The following is a 22,691-nucleotide window of genomic DNA, read 5'->3' on the forward strand; positions in this document are numbered from 1 at the left end:
CAGGTGTTGCTATTGCAAAAGACCATTTGGAGAGTTAAAGTTTTAAAAACAACACTATCAGCGGAACGTGCTAGATCTGGTGTTATTGCTGTACACACCAAATGACGCATGCTGATGTCTGATAATCTTACAGCGCAGCGGATCAGACTCTACCTCGCACCATTTCTCTGTTTTTGACTCCCCCCTCCTCCCAATGCCTGTAGCCAAACTTGTTCTGTTTAAAAACCATAGACAGTCTTACTCAGTACTAACACTAAAAAAACACATGTTACTGCAGTACTATTCCTGCTCTCTGAGGGCAAAAAAAAGAAAAAAGCAAGAAATAAATATTGCTGTGGTCCGCATTTCAGGGGCATTGAGGTTAACCTCCTGTCTGCACAGTCCCAGTAAGCCCCCAAGTAAATCTAGGCCACATTCAAATATGAAACAGCTACTGTGGATTTTTAGAGCTTAATGTCTTCAATACTGCGCTGCTGATGTTTTCAAAGTAGCAATACGATTTGAATAAATAATGCCATGCCGCTTTAAAAAACTGAGTAAGATCACACCCTTGAGCATAAACAACTCCTCTTTAGATTTCTCATGGCAAAGACTGTGCTCAATTCTGACTTCACCTGCCTGCCCACTCATGCCACAGTAGTCCTAATTTATTAAGGTAAAAGTCAATTACCTGCAAATGAATGCAGCTGTTTATAACTGGAGAATTAAAATCACCAGAGAAGCAGAACTTTTCATAAACAAGACCCCCCCCCAGCAGGCGCAGAGCAGCCAAACAGGAAATTCAACACAGTTGTGATTGAAAACGATAAGTTCCACCATTGCTGCTAGCATGTACCAGCATGTTTAAAGCATTTTTTGTGTGAATGTTCTGAAGGAACTTACAATCCACAAAACAGTTTTGCAGCACACGTATGCACCTGTTAGTGTAGACAAATGACACAACACACAAATACATAATAAATGAATAAAAATAATTCAATATGTGAGCAAAAGCATCAGACATGCTAAAAATAAAATACATCTTTATTATGGTATTAATTCTTCACTTAAAAAAACAATAATTACAGTAATAATCAGCAATAGATGATGTGCATACAGCATATTTTTGACTCTTACATGAGGAAACGTGAGTAGCAAGGAGAACAAATACATATTCAGTGTGGCGTTTGCCTGAAAGTGACTGAAAAAGGAGGGAAAAAATAGCAGCAGATAAAGGTCCTTCGTAGCACTAAAAATGCAGTTAAACATTAATAATGTCATATGAAGTGAGAAAAAGAGGGTATGACAATATTAAACTGCTCAGTACTAATTTTGATGCAACACATTATCACAGTCTACAGTCTGAATATCATTATCGACGTCATAGTAAGTTGTCTTTGTTCAGAGGGGCTGAACAGCAGAGTGAGTGTGTAACAGCACAGAAACACAGAGAACGTGTGTTTAGGAAAGAAAAACAAGACATGCACTAAAAGCATGTCTTCAAATGCAGTCTGCCCTGATATTTGGCTGGATCATACTTCTGTAGCAAACACACTAGTACAAAAATAGATTTACTTTAATTTTACATTAGCTTTGACTCACTGTCTACATTGTTAGTGTGGAAAAACCACGCATTTCCCCAAGAAACTCTACAACCAGCTACAGACACTCTGACGTTCATTTCCAGTTGAATGTTCGACCCACCAGCTCAAAGAACTTCTTGTTGGGTTCATGAAAGAACTGGTAGAGTTTTTGCAGGATGGCAGGAGCCACGTGAGGGTGAGCCCTGCCTTTCGAATCATGTAAACACCGCTCTCGCCCGTGGTCTCTCAAACAGTAGAATCCTTTAGTTTTATTGAAGTAAAAATTTGAAGCGTTTATTTGAGGCTCCAGCTTTAAGAACCTCTCCACCTTTTTCATCTCAGGTAAGGGGTCTCTGATTAATTCATCCCCATCCACGATGTGAATGCTCTCCAGTGGGAAGTATTGCAGCCAGTTTTGCATGTGGACATAGTAAAGGCTGCGATTGAGAGCCTTGTATCCCAGATTGATCTCACCGTCCTTCACCAGCACAGATTCGATGGGCTGGTAGCGCTTGTGTTTCTGGAGGCGGTTGTAAAAGACCTGGGTGTAGTCCGAGAGCACCCGCTCTGTGGGGTCTCTGAGGATAAGCAGCAGCTTGATGTCAGGGTTCATCTGATGGATGCGTTTAGGGACTTTGCTGGAGGTGAAGTAGGCCGGCGTCTTCTCTACCGTCAGCTGGTCGGGGAAAGCGTAGGGCATCTGGCTGAGATACCAAGGCAAGCCCCTCTGAAAGTGACTTTCCCAATCAAAGAAGTGCACCTCGTTCTGAGCTGCAGCCACCGAGCTGTGCAGGCTGAGCATCTCAATCAGCGCCCGTGTTCCTCCCTTCCTCACGCCAACAATTAGAATATGAGGAAGTTGCTGGAGTGTCCCATTTGGATGGCTGGTGGTCCCGTTGTCAGCGGGTGATGAGGTTGGAGGTAAAGGTGGCCCCCCGCCGCCGTCGGCCACTGGCCTGGAGGGGATTGGCGGGGACTGCATTGCAAAAAGCAGCAGCCCAAGGAGCAAAGCTGCCATGAGTGAGGTCCTGACCCTGGAGGATTTCAGCCTGGCGAAAGCACTAAAACTGTATCCCACATTGAAAGAGCAGCTGCTTGTGGACAACGGTCTGATTGAAAAGCAAGAAGAAGAAAAACCCAAAACAGCCTCTTCTCTGCCAGCAGCAGCAACTACAAGGAAAGACAACAGCTGTGAGCAGACTAATAACAGGTTAATCTTTTGGCAGAAAGACAAATATTAAGTTTCACAACTCCAAATCCTAGAAGGAAGTTAAACTAGCAAACGATACTTCCTTTAACATAATCAGTGTCCTTAAACTTTCTGCCGTTTAACGTCCGCAAACACGAATCACCTTCACGTCAAACAGGAACTGTGTCTGCCCCTATAATAAACATGCTGTCATTTATATAACCGTGCTAATGATTTATGTACAGTCAACTGATGGCATCAAAAGACGAAGTGAAACGTCGATGAGCCGAGACTCACCTGGTTTTATTCTCTGCAACTACTGATCAACAATTTATTAATTTAGAAATCAGAACTAAAATAATAAATATGCGCTAAAGAGGTCAAACGCTCTCACGGTAGATGTTGCTTTTAATGCGACAGGAAACAAACAGAAAAGCAGGTGCGGTTTGTTCTGCAAATTAAATTCTGCACCGCTAAAAGAAAAAACAAAGAAATCATGCAGACAAGCTGGGTTTTTTGCTCGTTATATTTTCCATATGACGGTTGCATTGGGTGCCAATCCAGGAAACGCCGTTTATCTCTTACCTTTTTAACTACAATCGTCCACTCGACAAAGATTTCATGCCTTGCAGCTGGAGGCTCTCCGCTCACAGCACCGCCGCTTCCACACCAGCAATTATGTAGGATCCACCTCTGTATCGTCTGGGAATTTTCCGAGCGCGTATAAACTTGCGCTGCGCGGGGCACAACTTCACCGGAGCGCCTCCTCTGAGCCTCAGACCGACGCTGTCCTCCCGTTTTTTGAGTGTCAGCTGTTGTGTAGAAGTCTACGCCTACCTCACGCCTGCAGGACCACTCCCCCTACTGACTCAGGTTGTTAAAATGTTATCATATTTGTCAGCTATACCGCCGCTGGTATGTGTGATATGTGACGGAGAACTGAAGCAGGTGATCTATGCATCATGTAGAAGGAACAAAGCAAAAAAGAAAGCGACAATATAATTGCGCCACAGAGCAGAAAATCGCTCCAGTCTTGATGGGTGTTCTAGCTTTGATTTAAGACTATTTATGATTTTTTTTTAAGCCAAACATTCAATTCAAGCAGACTGAGATGCTCTACTCAGTGAATTTGTTGCCCATAGAGAGGCTGAGCCTTCTCAGGATTGGGATTGAAAAAGACTATTCAGCTGAGCCTCCAGGAGTTCCCTCTTCGCTGTTGCTTTCAGGGGAAATCAATGAAAGAGACAGGCCAGTTATTCATCCCTGGCATTCTTCTCCTCCTTTGCCCACAATGCAACTGCATCTGTGGGTAGTCACTGAGTCCAAGTTGCACAATCTCACCACCTGTTGAGCTGTATTTCTTTTTCTTCTGACATATTTAAATCGTTCTCCCATCACTTTAGCAATGAGTCCAAAGTGTCTTTCCAAGCTTCGTATTTACTCGTGTTTAACTGAGTCATTGGAGGATTTCACAATGTCCCCTGACTCACCTTTGGATGTACAGTCAGTGTGAGAAAGATTGAGTGACTTCAAAGTGGCGATGAATAAGTGGCACGTCATTAACGTCAAATACCTTGATAGGTTGTGTCATATTGGACTTGCAGAGATGAGAAAGCAGTAAAAGACGCAGTGTGATAGGAAAAAACGCTGTTAATACACTTGTGTATATTGTGTAATGCTTGCTTTTTTAAATCAGATATTTGCTTTAACTAGATGGTAACTACAGGTGAAGCTTGATATCAGTTTGTTGATTCTACTTATCGATTTTGGTTTTATCCCTGACTATTTATGAATCCCTTCCTGCTTCCTGATGCACAGGTTTTCAGCATAAACTCATCCTTCTCTCATCCTTCTTCTTTCTCATCACTGTTTTATGCAATACTACTGTCATCGAGACACGACAGCACTGGTACAAGGAAATGATAAATTCCAATGAGTTGGGTAATTCAGAACTGTTTTTTGCTTGCAATCTTTAATGCTAACTGTTTCCCATGCTGACATTAAAGAGATTAAGGGCTTTGCTGCTGAATAGGGATGCTTCTGATTTTACCCATGTTTGGGAAATTTTTCTGCTGTGTAGGTTATTTAAGTGAAAAGGCATCGAGGACATAACGCAGACTGAAGGGCTACAGCAGCAGAAGCTTTGGTGCCACAACAAAAGCTTGCTTCTGCTTCTTAAACGCACCCTTTCTTTGTAAAAAGAATGCAAACACACGTGCCTCCAGTGTGTAAAGTGTAAGTGCTGATATAGCCAAGAGTTTCCCCACATTGATTTTTAGATGCAGTTTAGTAATCCTCAGATTCTGCCCTTGGCTCTCCTGAGAAAGTGTGAATTCAGCGTTCAGTTGTACAATATAATCCCGCCTTGAGGATCATCAGAGGCTACCAGGCACATTAACATGACAATAGTACGTATTCACAGAGCATAAACACCCTCAGAGCTTCCTCTGTGACTTCCCTCAACCTCAGCTCACACTAATCAAGTATGACAAAAATACATGCTTGACAAAAAGGCAGAAGTTTTGTACAGTTGAGTAAAAGATCACAAGCATTACTTGTAAAATATACTTAAAGGATCAATTTATAAGAAATTAATAAGAAAAGTTTTGCTTTGTTGACCTGAATCAGTTACTTTGTAAAAATGCAAGTGTTCAGTCAAAATACCTCAAAATTACTCCAAAGTCCAGGGTCGATTAATTATTTCAGCGGTGTTCTCTATAGTGCATATTAAAGTCTTGAAGCCCAGTAACTATTTGCAAGGAAGCTGGGGGTGTGTTGTGAGGGGGTGGGGTGCTGTGGCTCAGGAAACAGAGCGTGCTGCACTTCAATCAAAAGATCCATGGCTCCTCCAGTCCACATATTGAAGTGTCCTTGCTTTGAGTGGTCAGTAAGCCCAGAAAAATGCCATGTAAAAGCACCTCATTCAATAAGGTGGAAGAAAATCGCAGAGGAATTAAGAGCTGCATGTCACAAACAGCACGCTTTTACTCCTGATGTCATTCTTGCAGTGTTGCTACACGATCAGCACACTTGAAAATATTTTCTTTAGCGCTTGTGCCAACTGTGTGGGGCATAAAAACAGGTTTCATCTGGCTCTCGCGGGCTTAACAGATACCACACTTTTATGGATCATATGCGATGTGCATGCTCTGAATGTTTCATGACTCTGATCAAAACGTATCCGCAAGAAATCAAGTTATTCTTAAGTTACCCACACAAGGAAATGTTAAACACGGCAATGCCACTGCTGCATGTGATGTTCTGCACGATTCTTTTAAAGATCCAGAAAGGAAAGAAGTTTCTATAATTAGCACAGAATTATAACTGAGCTTCACTGAAATTTGTTGCTGGACAACAAGTATTGCAGGAATGCTGTAATGCCTGTAAGAGTTCATGACTTGAAATTTGTTAAATTTAGAAAACTATCACTGATGATCTGTTATAATGGACGCAGATGTAGAGTGTCAGTACTCCTACAGGCTCTGTAAGTGATGAAACATTACACTGTTTATTTTATGTTCACATCATAATATAATACATTATAGCTATGCCCTCAGGCTATAATTGGTAATGCTATTTGAATTGCATTGTCCTTACGATCATTTTGATTCTACAGAGGAAATTAGAATATTTTAAAATGTTCATTTAATTATTTTTCTTATTCAATTTGTGAAGTGGAAATTCATTCAGTGCACAATATCCCACTTCTTTGTAATTCTAAACACCTAAGGAGGCACAATGTCTATTTCACCACTCAACAGCTATTATTTTCTATCGTCTGATTGCATAGTTTTAATTCTATATGCGTTGAATCAAAACCCACACTTGTGCGAGCGCAAACACACAGCGCAGGTCATCAGCTTGCTCGAAAGCTTCATCTCTTTATTGAAATGCTTTTCTTTGTTCAAGTGGGTTCACCATGTGGATAATTACTGCAATTACTTCTGCTGGCAATATGAGATGATGACGAATGACACAAATCACAATAACCGAAAGGAAGCTCATTAAAGCAGAGAGGTGCGAGCTTTTAAAGGCCGGTTCAGAGAAATTCAGAGAAACACCTGCAAATTAAACAAGCCGCCTTGTTGTGAAAAGTTGTCTGAAGTACACGGATTGAGAAATTTCACCGTATGGGAAAAGCTATCATGTTGTAGCTAATCAACAATAACACTGTCAGAACCATTTAGTCTGCAAAGCAAAGCCCCAATCCTCTCATTTACCTGCAGATTTTTCTGAATTTTAAAAACAAAAATGGCGAATAATTAAGTGACTGATCTCTTCAGTCTTTTCATGCCTATGTACAATTTTACACCAATGTTATGTTATCTGTGGTTGAAAACAGTTCTCACATGAAGGCCGAGGTAGGTTGGTTGAACAAGAGAGGATCCTTCCGATATTTGAGTGAAAACGCACTTCAAACACTTACCTCTGAAAAACATGGCATCTTCAAGGCGATTTCACTCTCTGGGCAACTCAAAGGGACTAACATGCACTTTTATATCCTGCAGGTTAGACTAGTGCAATGCTGTCCCATTTAGACTAAGCAAAAAAATTACAAATCACTTGCGACTGATTCATAACTTTGCCCCTCGTGTGCTCACCAGGACCAGAAGTAGGGAACACGTTACACTGAGTTGCACCAGCCTACGTGTCTGACACTCTTCCAGCCTTTGAACGAAGATTGTCTCTTGGGTCCTTTGACGGGACTCTTTTAGTTTCTTCAAATTATGAGGCAAAAATCTTTGGGGAGTTTTTTAAATTTTCAGCTTTAAGGAGCAACTGAAAGTCTCCAAACACAAACTGAAAACCAACCATTTGTATTTTAATTATTTATTTTTACTACACCTGTACTTTAAATTGTTTCATTTTCTCTTATTATGCTTATTTTTATTATGTCTTTTATTTATTTTATCCATTGTATTTAATTAAATAATTATATAAACATATTTGCATTCCTGAATTCTTTTACTTGGTCATATTTCGTCTTTTTTCAGCTCTTCAGCCATCTCCAAAGCTCTTTGCTTTGCTCGAGCTTCCAGAAGTACTTCTTCTAGTGTCATACTCGATGTACATATAGACTAGCTCTGTAAGTACAGCTAACCTTCCTTTCTTTCTGTCTCTATCCTTGTTGGTATATATAACAAATACGATCCCCTGTAGCTGCCCAGAACTCAGTTTGTTGCTCAAGGACACTTGATGTTTGTCTTCTAGCAAAGTAGAAAAATCAACATTCAAGGCTGAGAAACTCTGGGAACAGTCTGATATTCATGTTTTATATACACTAAGTGCACAGTTTATCAGTAACACCTTGATGGCACTGTTGCTGATCCCATTTTTGCCTTCAGAATTACCCCATGCATCAGTTTAACAGGGTTCCACAAACATTCCTCATCTGGGTTCACATTGGCACGATAGCATCACACAATTGCTGCTGATTTTTCATCTGCACATCCATGGTGTGAGTCTCCCATTCCACCAAATCCCAAAGGTCCTCTGTTGGACTGAGAACAGTGACTGTGGCCCATTTGAGTACAGTAAACTCATCATCATGTTCAGCAGTTCAATTCAATAAAATTTTACTTGTAAACCGCCAAATCACAACAACAGTCACCTCACATTGCTTTATATTGTGATGTAAAGACCCTAGAATAAGACAGAGAAACCAACCAACCAACCATGGTGTGATGTTTACACTGTTTTCATAAAGGGAAGGACATGCTCAGCAACAATACTCAGGTAGGCTGTGACGTTTAAATGATGCTCAGTTGGTACTAAGGAGGCCAAAATGTGCCAAAAGATATACCCCCTATAGCAGCGGTCTCCAACCTTTTTTTTTATGCCCGGTTTATGCCCGACAATAGTTTCACGGACCGGCCTTTAAGGTGTCGCGGATAAATATAACAAAATAAAACCAGTACTGGTACCGAAAAAGAGAAGATTTATTCATAACACACGTGAAAAGACCCAGGAAAACTGAGTAAACGATAAAAACGATAACAAAATAATGCTGGAAACCGATAAAAACCCTGAAAACCAGATATTTCACACCTGAGCCTCAACTCTTGCGGCCTGGTACCAAACGACTCGTGGACCAGTACCGGTCCGAGGCCCGGGGGTTGGGGACCGCTGCCCTATAGCAACACCAGCTAAGAATCCAGGATGGATCAATGCTTTCATGCTGCGTATGCAAAATTCTGACTCTACCATTCAAACGTCATAGTTGAAATCAAGATATTTTTCCTGTTTTCTTTTGTCCAGTTTTAGTGAGCCTGTGCAAACGACAGACTCAGTTGCCTGTCCTTAACAGACAGAAGCGGCACCAGAGTGATCTTCTGCTGTTTTGCATTCAGAAATGATTTTTTGCATTACTTGCATGGAACGGGTGGTGATGTCAGTTACTGTTGTCTACCTGCTGTCTCTCTGCGTGAATAAGCCTTGCCATTTTGATCTCTGGCATCAAAAAGGCATTTTTTTACCCAGAGAACTGCCGCTCTCTGGATATTTTCTCTTTTTTGGACAGTTTCTGTAAACCCCAGAGATGGCTATGTGGGAAAATCCCAGGAGATCAGCAGTTTCTGCCCATGTGGCATCATACCACATTTAGAGTGACTTCAGTCCCTTTTTTTCCTCATTTTGAGGCTCAGTTTGATCTTGGGCAGGTCACCTTGAACATGTCTTATATGCTTAAATGCATTTAGTTGGTGATATGATTAGCCAACTACATATTTGAGTTGTGTGTACCTAATAAAGTGTCTGGTGAATGCAAAGATGTAAATTAGTTGGCACTTTCTAATTACTATATTCATCACAGACATGTAAATAATGGTTCGGGAAGTTTGACATTACGAAATGAAACTTAATTAAAAACAGTCTACACATCTGTGTGAGTGGGAGAGGTTTACTGGAAAAGTAAATACAGTGGAATCTCACAGTAGAAAAAGATGACATTTTCACTTCTATAAAGTTGCCAAATAAACTACGTATAAGCTTGAGAAGCATGTGATGTAACTTTTATCTGAGAAATATATTTCCACATTTAATGAGCTCAACTAGCAAATATAACAAAGTAATGAAAAATGTGAGCACCATGTCTCACACATGACATTTAGAAAGTGTGTTTTACCGTTTTTACTGTCAGTTCGTGCATCACAATGTGTAAAACGTCAGCGTTTGTAAGATGAGGCAAGCGGAAGGGAAGAGGGGAGAGGTCGGGGCTCAATCATCATGCTCGGGCATGCTTGGTGACGTTAAGTCATGGGAAAGCAGTGCTAGTGCCACATGGGAAACAGGAGTGTTTCATAATGACTAATCTGGGTTTTTGTATAAACAGTTGCAGGAGACTGCAGGCTGCAGTTAACATGCAGTGGGATCTCCGTTCGTAAGCAAGTTACAGAAAATAGAAGTTGCAATAGACAGAAGAGCTGATATTATCAGGATAAATGTTCTCTATTGAAATCTGCTTGGTTTGTGTTCTTTGACATCTTTGACATGCCTTTTGAACATAGCAGGTCTTTTCCTGTCACTCCACTTGTCACTGAAGTACACAATGGCTTTAAAACTTTCATGAAAGAAGAGAGCCGCTGCTGACGTTTACTTTATTTATTAGATAACACGGTATCTCCATTATTATTTTATCTCCTGGGGCAAATCATTACCAATTAAACAAACAGATTGTGAAATGAGTCGAAACAAGCCTCTTGTCGACATTTCTCCACAGAGGAGGAGAGGAAGTGGTTGTTCTGTAACAGTAAACATCATTATCCGTCAGAAGCAGAAGTGCTGTAGATGCTGCATTTTCTGCAGGTTTACAGTTGTGCAGAACGTCGAGGGGTTGCTATTTATAGCCCTAAGTAAATGCTAAAGGTAAGAGGAATCTCTGTGCTGGTAATTACTGCAGAATTTGGTGCCTGTGCCAGGTGTAAATCCTTGGAAATGGCCTTCATTACGAGGATGCTCGCACACTGTGGCTGAGAAGTGAGGATAATGACAGTGTGGGATTAACCCTGCTTCCAGCTCTCTTTACTCCTCTTCCCCCCACAGCAGCCAAACTCTTCTCTCTTGCTTCTCAAAGGAGGCCCGTCTCTGACAATGCAAAAGCTTGCCGAAGGGGGTTTTGATCATCCTGTGATGCGACGCTGTGTGACAGGCCTCAGATACAGATATTTAGTTTCCCACTCAAAGAGCCTCAACTCCAGAGATTAGTGGAAAAACTTCTGACGCAGCTGCAGCTGAAATACTTTACTACATGGCAACCAGCCTTTACCTGTATCTCTACCTTCAAAAGAGAACCAGATGCTTGAATGTGTTTGTATGTGAATGAGAGTGGAGCTTGTGCATGCGTGTGCTTTTTTAAAAGTGTTTTCCATCTTCTCTCACATTTTACTGCTACTTATGCCCCCCCCCTAACCCCTCCTCTCAAAGTCAGGCCAAGGTTTACTACGGCTTCTGATTCAGCCAGCCTTTTCTATTTTAAAGTAAGTTTTCAAGCATATGAAAAGAGGGATTAGTGATTATTTAGTGTGAAAACGTTTTTGAAAAATCCACTTGAATGCATTTTAAAACTCTCCACTATCACAAGGAAGGAAATTCCAATAAAGGGGGCATGCATCTGAGTATTTTGTGATTCAAAAGAGCATTTATTTTCATATTCCTACTGAGCATGTATGTATGCATTAAAATGGTAACCCTTTTTAATTTTCATATATTACAGTGGTGGACTCTGATAATATAAATGGCCAAATAAGTTGTGGTCAGCAGACGAATAAACAATCCTTCCTAGCTTCAGAGTGCTATAAACATTCAGTTTCAGGCTTTCCTTTTCTACTCAGCCCTGTATGATGTCAATGAGAATGGAAATTCCTATCTACCTCCCACCTCTCAGATACTCAGTTCTGGCTGTGAGCACGCAACCTATCAAAATAAATTTGACTTAAAGGGCGGGTTCAGACGGTGCATGAACTGTTGGGCTGCACCAAGCCCAGTATAAGGTAATGAGGATTATGAATCATGTACAGCAACACTAGCCCAAATATAAGACAAAATGTGACCTGAGAAAGAAGCATCCCCCCAAAACAAACAAACAAAAAACCCCTGACCTGCATCTATATGCTGTCACAATTATAGTCAGTCAGTATGAAGAGTTGCATTGTGCCTGTTGTCACAGAAAACCAGTCTTAACAAATCTGTCTGAAGAAGCCTAGCCTTAAATGAAGAAAGGAGAATACAGCAAGTTACCTCACTATCTAACATAAACAGATGAACAGCAGAATAAATGAAATGGCTGCAAACCTCTATGAACTCATGCAGACTCACAAAGCAAGCTGTGTGACTAAAGCTACAGGTGGACATCTGAACTCAGGTGTGGTTTGTGGGAGAAGAAGGAAATGCATGATTCAGAATGACACTGCCATCAAGACTCACCAATCACCACCTGGTACCTGGACACATCAATTAGCAGACACACCTCGTCTTTTCAATGAGTTTTTGTTGTCTGAAAAGTGATGACTGCATTCATCTTTCTCAACAACTCTCCTTTCTCTTCGTTATGTGCTTGATCTGCACACAGAAGATGGATTTCTATTGTCTGCTGTTGACAGTAGTGGGCTCTAATTTGCCCCCTTGTCCTCCTTCCTCTTGCTTCAGACTCAGAATGCCACACTGAAGGATGTTTCAAATCCACCTTTAGGATAGAGATAGTATACATGTATATAAAAGTGTCATGAGTACTCTTACACAAACAGTTGTAGCTTGGCTATAACAAAACTCTTTATCATGCAGTGGTGTTAAAGATCATTATTAATTTGTATTCCTTTAAAATAAGACTCCAAGGCATGGATGTGTCACTTTGTAAAATGCTTGCTGCCTTGACTCCTCTCCTCCGTTGTCTCTTCCTTGTCGCCTCTGATCAGATCTCTGGTGCAAGGGCTAAAAAGTGAGGAGTGGTATTTAGGGAAGGGATCAAGGATGTTCAACTTGAGAAACGAGAAAGGGGGTTTGTCTTCCTCTTGGAGAGCACAGCTCTGTGCATTTAGGTAAAGATAGAGCGCATGGGTTAAAGAACAGAGCAGAGGGTAACAGAGGGAAGAACAGATCCAAAAGTAATCAGTTTAAACAATTTCCTTAGTAGTAGTAATTAGTAGTTGTAATTGTTTTCCTTATTTCACTTTATAGAAAGGTTAGGTTCACCCCTCTGAAGTTAATTAACCTCTGCACCTAAACCGGTGGGTTTAGGTCTGGTTATACTGATTGAAGTGTTTGAACGCTTCCTTTTTTAATATTTAGGAATTTTTCTGTGACTGTTTGCAGACAGTCACAGAGCTATCCTTCCTAATCACTTTATATAGTATGCTGTATAAAGTGTTCAGATACAGTATTCAGATGCTGCTCGCCCAGCAGGCCAGAGCAAAGTACATTTTCCACAACAAAGTGATAGAAAAATCTCCAACATTTTCCTGTGCACATTGAATGGTCTCAGCTTCCTTAGGAAATAAAGCCAGTTCATCCTCTCTGTGCTCTCTGTGTCCCTGTCCATATATAGACCGAGGTCATACAGACATCCTCTTCTATATAAAGTCTTTCACTATTTCACTAGTTTTATTCATATAGAAGGAGATGATTTCTCCCAGACTACTCCACAGAGTCATTTTTTAAATGCACTCGAGAAATCAAAGAAGGTGATCCTCATGCTCTCTGCAGCACACAGATAATTGCATCATCCACTCCCAGATCAGGCTGAAAGGTGAACTGTAGAGGGTCGATCAATTTTTTCACCTGTGAGTCAAATGGGTCAACAAGGTCTCTCCAGCACCTTCATCAGATGTGATGTGAGGGCATCTGGTTGATAGTCAATAACCTCTGATCGTGTCAACTTCTTTGGTACAGGAACCAGCCAGGAGAAAAGACACTCAAGGGTGTCAGTGTTAACATTTGGACCAAGAAGACAGCGGAATAACGGAGGCCATTTACGTCCACTGCAAGCAACCATTGTTCAAAGGAGGCGGTGGCTTATCATACTAGCTATCAGCCATGTACAATGCAGTCTTGACATTGCTTGCTAGGTGTTTCAACCCTCGCTCAAACCTTTTTTTTTCTTTTTTTCCTGTCCCGTTTGGCTCTTTTGCATCAGAATTGTTGTCTAAAGGCAAAGAAAGATGCCCAACGGATTTACTTTACCAAACTGACCATCCCAGCCTTGCCGTAATGGTCCATTTGATTCACCTTTTATTGTTTATTTTATTTTCACTTACTGAATACGGGACAGACTTGACTGGGGGAAAGAAGGGGAGAAAGAAAGAGGGAAAGAGAAACAGCTGAGAAGAGGGACGGGGGAGAAGGGCAAAAGACAAAAACCAACAGAACGGGCAGAGAAAAAAAATGCATATATCAACCCTCACTCAAACCTTACCTCAAGTGACCACAGTAGCTCACATGATGGTGGACTGGGTCATAGTTATGATCTGCACCTTTTGTTTTATTTCCACAACTTGGCTCATGTGACAACTCAAATGATAGTGGGTGAATGACCTTCAGGACCACCTCCAAGGTTACAAGCCTTGCTTCCAAGCCCTCTGACTCAGTCTGAAAATGTGATGTCAACAGACTGAATGCCACCGACTGGCCAGTCAGTAGCGTCACTAGATGAGTCATGAGAGCGACTCCTTCATAAAAAATTTTGAAACCTGATAACATTGGAAATGGCTACACAAAACCTAACACCGTGGTCCCTGAGTCTGACAAAAAGCCATAGACCGAGCAGCCATATCATCACACTGACATCCTCAATTGTTGGGTTGTTTATGTCACATACAGATGACATCATGGAACTTTCGGCCAAGTTGCTGCAATGAGCCCACACACATCATTCAGTTGTACTCAATCGAAAATGACATAAACTGAGTAGAGTAGTGTGGAGTCGAGGCCAGTAGAAACTAATGGAAAAGGGCTATAAGTGACTTGAATAACCAAGCACCAGAAACCAGACAGGATGTGGGTGGCTGTAGCTCAGGTGGCAGAGCAGGTCAGCCACTAATCAGAAGGTCGGTGGTTCGATCCCAGGCTGCCTCCTGGCTGCATGTCAAATATCCTTGGGCAAGATACTAACCCCATGTTTGCCTACTGGTGGTGGTCAGAGGGCCCGGTGGCGCCTGTGTCCGGCAGCCTCGCCTCTGTCAGTGCGCCCCAGGGCAGCTGTGGCTACAATGTAGCTGCCATCACCAGTGTGTGAATGTGTGTGTGAATGGGTGAATGACTGAATGTAGTGTAAAGTGCTTTGGGGTCCTATGGACTAGAAAAGCGCTATACAAATGCAGGCCATTACCATTATGTTTTGTTGTCTTGCTTCAGACTCAGATTGTATATGTGACTCGGTATGTTGGCTAGCACAGGTCTCCAGAAGCGTTTTATTTATTTTTTGGCCTTATTATTATTTATTATCATTACTATAATTCGATGTTATGTAAGCATAGCCACTGAAACAAACAAAATGCTCAACTGGGTCTACTGAAAAAGGACAGATAAAGTGCTCTGGAAATGTGTTTGTGTTTTGGTGCACAGTGACGACAGGACAACAAGAATGGACTTGTCAAGTTGAAGCCCCAGCAGATGTTGAGATCTTAGGGCAGATGTTTAGGTAGACGCAATGCAGAACACACCATATGTTTACAATTTTCAACCTTTTAGTCGAATAACTAGGCAGTGCAAAACAAATTTTAATAATTTGTGGGGATTACAATTTCAAGAATGTTGTCTTTAAATTGGCACACTGAGCGATGTTTGAAATGTTGGTGTTTTTCTTTATTTAGTGTGTTTATTTGTTATAAAGAAAATGTTTTTTTCCTTTCTGTTTGTATCTGTGTACTTTTGTAGATAAATACTGAACTTGAAAGAGCGCCTGTCTGGAGTAGAAACACACTTCACCTTATTCTGTCACAAATCAATGTAAACATCTATGTGAGCTTGTGGGTTTATTCCAGATCTTGAGAAAAGCAAAACGCTGCAAAATAATCTTTTATCAAAAGTCCATTTAATAGTTTTATCCATGGATGTGTCAGATGGCCTACAAGGTGACCTGCAGAAAGTTTGAAACTCAGATCTGAATGATTTTTTCAAACCTTCTGTTGTATACAGTTGATAGTGTGGCTATTTGCCACAGATACCATAAAAATATATAAAATACAGAAAAAAACCAAACAAACGCTGAAAGCACAGATGTTCAAAACTGAGAACACCAGTTTGATGAAATAAAATTTTCACATAGCAGCACAGATATGTGTAAAATGGAAGCAGATGTAGAGAGCAATATGGTTTTTTTCTCCCAAAAGTATCATCCGCTTGCTATAATTACAGTTATCACATCAAAAGGACTCATCTGCTGTAAACACAAGGACCTCTGTGGAGGTATGTGAAAGTGGAAATTGGATCGTATGTGCACAGGAGGCAGTTAAAAAAATGTTAGACTAATTCAAAATAATTACCTCAGCTAAACTTCATGAACTTAGAAACAGAACCTTACAAATATCAGCTTCTCGATCAGCAAAGAAAAGTTATAGTATTTCTCTTTGCATATGAAAAGAAATCTAAACCTCTTCACGGATATAAAGCAAAATAACTATTAAACTAAACATTAATATGTATCACATTTATTTTCCTGAAATTTCCATGGGATGTGGTGTATGGAGTATATTTTCTGGGCAGTAGGTCAGTGGACGAAGATGGGCTGGTCTTTTAAATAATGATGAAAGCTGGGTGTACAAATGTTGTTTGCTGTGATGATATGTGGTAGCATGATGTAAGTCACTGGAGGGAGTGTGGATGCTCTTTAAAATGTGCTGCTGTAAAAACCTTATGGTATAATCTATAGACTGCATGAATGCATCACACGGGAACAGATACTTGCTAATTTCAGTTGAGATCTATTTATTCACCAAAACCGGTTAGTCTAGCCTGTGTTGTGTTAGTTACTTGCTGTATTATTATTATTTTAAAATCTGTGTTTTGTATTACTGTACACTTCAGTTTGTTGTACTTCCAGCCATTGTCTTGCTTCCTGCCTTTTTGTGCCACACCTACCCCATACAGCTATTATGAAAGGGAAAATAGCAACTGAGATAAAGCTTTTTTTTGGACCAGGCAGAAAACTGTCTTTTCTCTGCTATAAATTTGGTCATTTATAAACTGACAGGTTTTTGGAGATAGCCTCTAGTGGTTGCTTGAGGAATTGCAGATTTTGGTACTTGGTGTAGGTGCCCGAAATGGCACCAATAGGCAGATGGTTTAAACTTGTAGCCTTTTATACAGACCACCTCATGAACAACAGCTGTTACAACCATGCTGAAGACATGTTTCTGTTAAACTGTTGAACTGCACTAGTGTATTATGTGGTCCAGTGAAGTCAGAAGTAGTTTTGGAGGTAGATTTCAAGGATCTCCCAAAATTTCAATCACAAGCGACAAATAAAATAAAAACATGAAAGAAATCACCTGTGAATTTGTGGCCTGAGTCTCCTATGATACATTTAATTTTCCCAAACTATTCAAGACCCCACAACACACAGTGTGGCGATCTCAGCCATTGGCAGCACAGTCTGTCCTCATTTACTTTTGTGGTGCTACATAAATGAAGACATTTCTACCATATGTCAGTGCAGAAAAGTGAAACATTGCTACTTAACAATTCACCAGAACACAGAAAATGAAATGCCTGATGCCTAACAGGGACAATACCCCAGATTCCATGTATTATTATAGCATTGTGACCCTAGATTTGTAAACTTCTCTTGAAGAGAGTTAAAATATCAACCATGAAGCCAACTCTGTTTTATTCAGATATGTAGGCTCAGAATAATGCCACTAGTGATTACCTATAAATATGTATTTAATTGAAGTGAATAACTCCTGCAGCCTTGCTGCTGTTACAGGATTGCCATAAATAGTAAATGATCTGCCCACTGCTTTGATCCTTTACAACTGCTGCTGCTGCCGTTGCTACTTGTAGTTTATTGAAGACAGATTCTGTTCCATAAAAAATATTGTAGATATATTCAAACTATAGCAATAAACTAGATAAAAAAATCACCTGACAAAGTTTAAATACATTATCAGTCGATCAAAACAGGAATGCGTAAGTCCCCTTTTTCTGTTAATGCTCCAACTGTTGGGGCATTTTCTAATCAAGCTTGCTTTCTTTTAAGACTTTTGTACTGCTTTTGGAGAACGTCACAGAGAAAACAACATTGCTTTTTTCCCTGCCATACACGTTAATGGTTGTTGGGATTCAGGCACACCTTTCGCTGACTCTCTGTCAGTTAGTATCAATCTGCACACCTGTATGGAGCAGATAGAGGGTGGTGTATCTGGCTAGCTTTGGGAGCTACTGACCGGAACAGGACTTTTTTGCTACAGTATCCAAACACACCTGATACGACTCCTGCTTCACTTTACACAGGTAAGAAATCAGGTCTGCTGCTAATATGATTGCCGTCACGTTTCAATGTGTATGCAGAGCTAACGATGCTATACAGCTGAGTGAAAATGTAGTTAGTGGGATTAGGTTAACTGCTGATTCTAAATTGCCCTTAGTATGAATCTAAGTGCGAATTGTTGTCTGTCCCTCTGTGTTGGCCCTGAGACAGACTGGCCAGGGTGCGCCCTGCCAACAGCTGGGATAGACTTTAGTCCCCCCACGACGCTAAATTGGATAAGAATAAGATGATAATAATAATAATAATAATAATGGAATGCATTTATATAGCGCTTTTCAGGACCCCTCAAAGCGCTTTACAATACCACTATTCATTCACTCTCACATTCACACACTGGTGGAGGCAGCTACAGGTATAGCCACAGCTGCCCTGGGACAGACTGACAGAGGCGAGGCTGCCATATTGCGCCATCGGCCCCTCTGGCCATCACCAGTAGGTGAAGTGTCTTGCCCAAGGACACAACGACCAAGACTGTCCGAGCCGGGGCTCGAACCGGCAACCTTCCGATTACAAGACAAACACCCAACTCTTGAGCCATGATCGCCCGATAATAATGATAATAAGATGGGTCACACTCTTCATCGTTTGACTTGAGATGAGTGTATAATGAAACTTTGTAAGCATGTGATGTAAACATGACTTTATTCAGATAAGCCTGTAGGGTCGGGAAATCTGGCAGTGAATTTTGAATTGCTTTGATTAATCAGCAATGAATGACTGTAATCGTCACAAAGTTCTAGTTTATTAGATGCATCGAGCCAAAGTTAAGAAGAAGCCATCTTTAGAAAGGGAAACTGGGAGCAGCAGCTTAGGTATACCGAATTACACAAGAATTGGACTGGAAATGAGTGACAACAGATTCTAACTTCACAGTTTACCAGATGTCAGACTTTGATCTACCATGCAGTACCATCAGGAAAGCATGTGATTTGCTCCCGCTTTATTATTGACGATGATGACAATGATCCCATACCTGGATAGAAAAATACTCAGCTGGACACTACCAGTCATGGGTTGGCCTCCCCAGAGCCCAGACCTCAGCATTATTTAAGCAATTTAGGATAATTTTGGTCAAGTCAAAGTCTGCTTTTTGACTTGTATACTTAATTCCCATATATGTTTACGCGTCAGTAAATCAAGCAAAATATAAAGAAATGAAGGCTAACTCACACTACGGCACACAATGAATAAAACATCTTGTTTTGAGGTGTGTGGGCCTTAATTTTTCGGTTTATGTTGTTTATTTTCTTTAAACCGGTGTCCATCAGTAATCATTTTGAGAAATCTATATTAATATATTATGCTTGACAGATGTGTCTGATATTTTGTCACCTCATTTGCACCACAGACGACAGGCAGAGTAACAGAAACACCTCTCTGTCTCATGCGATACCGCTCATCAACTCCACAAGCTGCAGATTTCTAATATTAGAATGTAATCATTATCATCATCATTAGAAAGGAGAAATACAGCAGGACTCCATTAGTTTCAGCTGATTGACTCAAAGCAGAAAACTACAGATACTGTGGAGATTTTTGGTAATATTGCTCACTTACTTACTTACTTACTTACAACTGTTTATAACTTGCATAGTTCATATTTCTGTATAGTTTTCATATTTATATCCTGTTCATAGCCTGTACATTGTAACATACCCATAATAGACCCATATTTTGTACCCATTTATGTAATATATCTATATATCTATATTATTGCTAATATATATTTTGTAATATATCTATATTATGGCTAAAGCGCTTTCTGGACTGCATTTCGTTGCCTTGTACTTGTGCAATGACAATAAAGTTGAATTCTATTCTATTCTATTCACTTGTAGAGGCCGGAGAATAAATCACATAAATCACATATTACCATCCGGACTAGTATTTTGACAATCTGATCATGTTGTGTTGTTTATACTAAATACTGACTTAAATGAATTGTTCCCAGCAAACTAAAGCTAATATTTTTGTTTCTTATAAGGTTTTTGTCAACATTTTTGTTGCCATGTCCGTCTCCCCGAATTCTTGTGAATTAATTCTCATGACTCCTGCTGTTTTTTTGTTTGTTTTTTCAGCTCAATTTTATTTATCACAGTTTTTATTTAGTGCCAAATCACAACAACAATCCTCTCAAGGCGCTTTATACTTCAAGGTAAAGACCCTGCAATAATACTGTATGTCACGTGACTTGCTGTAATTATTGGAAGTTAGTCTGTTTTTTCCACCCACCAAGCCACCCAACCATCCATCCATTCCTTAATTTTTTAAACAGAAATAATGCTTATAACGTCATCACGAGGTCATAGTGGTTGTGCTTTTAAGCTGGCAGTTGAGGTCATAATTGTTAATGCACTAGTTTTGAATGTTTAAAATCCATCTGGCAGATAGCCAATGATGACTTTGTGCCATGCAAGCACAAAAATCTCACATGAAAAAGGAACTGAACTACCTTTTTGCTCTTCATCACACTTCATTTGTAGATTTATCTAGCAAAAGCTTGATGTGACACAACAGATAACATCAGTCACTGTTGTCGGTTGCTGATGATACCTGATAGGTTGATGTGTGGCCACCCATGGGTCCAACACCATTGTGAAGTTTGCTGACGACACAGTGGTGTTGGGTGCCATCTCCAACAACGATGAGACGGCCTACATGGATGAAGTGAAGAATCTGGCATCGTGGTGCTAGGACAACCACCTCCAGCTGAACGTCAGCAAGACCAAGGAGCTGGTGGTGGACTTCAGAAGGGGTCAGCACAGAGACTACAAGCCCATTATCATCAATGGAGCTCCAGTGGAGAGGGTGTAGTCCTTCAAGTATCTTGGTGTCCACATCTCCTCAGACCTGACATGGGCTGCCCACATTCAGGTCCAGACCAAAAAGGCTAGGCAGCGCCTGTATCACCTACGACAACTGAGGAAGCTCAGGGCCTCTCCAAAGATCCTCAGGATTTTCTATACAGGCGCTGTGGAGAGCATCCTCACACAGAACATGACATCATGGTTCGGGAACAGCTGTGTGAAGGACCAAAAAGCTCTCCAGAGAGTGATCCGTACAGCAGAACGCTGCTGCAGGATTGCTCTCCCCCCGCTTCAGGACACCTACACCAGGAGATGCCGGACTAGAGCAGCGCAGATACTGAAGGACCCGTCCCATCCTGGCAACAAACTGTTCCAACTTCTGCAATCTGGTAGAAGGTTCCGCATCTTCCGGGCAAGGACAGAGAGACTCAAGAGGAGCTTCTATCCCCAAGCCATCCGTGCCCTAAACACACACACCCGCCCTCTCACATCATCTATAATTGACTGAGACAGGACTCTTCCAGACACTAAACCAAGGCACAATGTACATTTCAATTCCTTTAATTTTAAATATGTTTATATTGTCTATCCTGTAAAATAGTCAGATGTCTATTCATATTAATGTACAGAATTCACCTGCTTGCTGCTACTACTGCACATTCACCCAGTGTATATACTATATATATATATATATATATATATATATATATATATAATGTTCTTCCTCTACACCCCCCCCAATTTTTGCACATGTCGAGGAGCGTGTCAGGCTACATTTCACTGTGTGTTATACTTGTATAACTATGCATGTGACAAATAATAAAGAACCTTGAACCTTGAACCTTGATGGAAGTCAGTCAAAGTCAAAAAGTGCTAGTGTATTAGTGCATCGCAGAAACCCAAATCAGTGTCTGCGTAAAAGCCTCAAACGCTGAACGCATTGTTAAGTAAAATCACACAGTGGGGCTGTATTATGCTGGTCTGGCGGTTTGGTGTTAACATGCACTTTGGCCTTTGTGATTTTTGTAAACCTTTTGCATGCAGAAAAATCAACACTGAAGGAAAAACCCACAAATGCATGGCCAGTTTAATGTGGAATCTTTGAAACAGCTAGATGCTTGCAGGGTACACTCATGAAGATGAGTCCAACATTCATGCAGTGTAAGAAGCAGTATTCTGCTTGCTTTCCTATAACCCTCCCACCTTGCAATAATGCTATCAAGCTGTTTCACACTCGTCTGTGCTGATAGCTTGAGTCTCACTCTGGTAATTTGATGGTAAACTTGCATAGTTTCTTTGTGTTTGCTTTGGCGTCCTGAATCGCTCAACTGGTGGTAACAGCCAAGGTGGGAAGTTTAGTTAAAAGTTGTGCAGTTTGCACTAAAAATACATCTAAAATTACATTTACAAGAACAAGTACTTAAAGCTGTGTGAACTTGAGAACAACACATGTAGCACACATTATTTGAAAAACGTTATGTAGTTCCTTCTTGCATAGTATGTGCTAAAGCTCACGGCTATCAGCTTGAGCTCGCACACACATGCAAAATTTTAGCATGCTGTGTTTTGACTGAGACTATACTTCACTTGGAGCTTGCTCTCAGTTTGACGAGGTATTACTTAAGTGAAGTAATAAGTAATTTGCAAAAAAAAAA

General features: G+C 40.7%; 1 protein-coding gene across 1 annotated transcript; it reads right to left on the minus strand.

The window, feature by feature from the left end:
* Nucleotides 1-995: 995 nt before the first annotated feature.
* hs3st1 (heparan sulfate (glucosamine) 3-O-sulfotransferase 1) lies at nucleotides 996-3,715 on the minus strand. The gene is made up of 2 exons (XM_026180645.1): nucleotides 3,337-3,715; nucleotides 996-2,732 (listed from the first exon to the last, which is right to left on the minus strand). The coding sequence occupies exon 2, from the start codon at nucleotides 2,578-2,580 to the stop codon at nucleotides 1,657-1,659; it is 924 nt and encodes a 307-aa protein (XP_026036430.1). The 5' UTR covers nucleotides 2,581-2,732; nucleotides 3,337-3,715; the 3' UTR covers nucleotides 996-1,656.
* Between the last annotated feature and the right edge of the window lie 18,976 nt (nucleotides 3,716-22,691).

This window comes from Astatotilapia calliptera, chromosome 2, assembly GCF_900246225.1.
Source record: "Astatotilapia calliptera chromosome 2, fAstCal1.2, whole genome shotgun sequence".
NCBI classification, from domain to species: Eukaryota; Metazoa; Chordata; class Actinopteri; order Cichliformes; family Cichlidae; genus Astatotilapia; species Astatotilapia calliptera.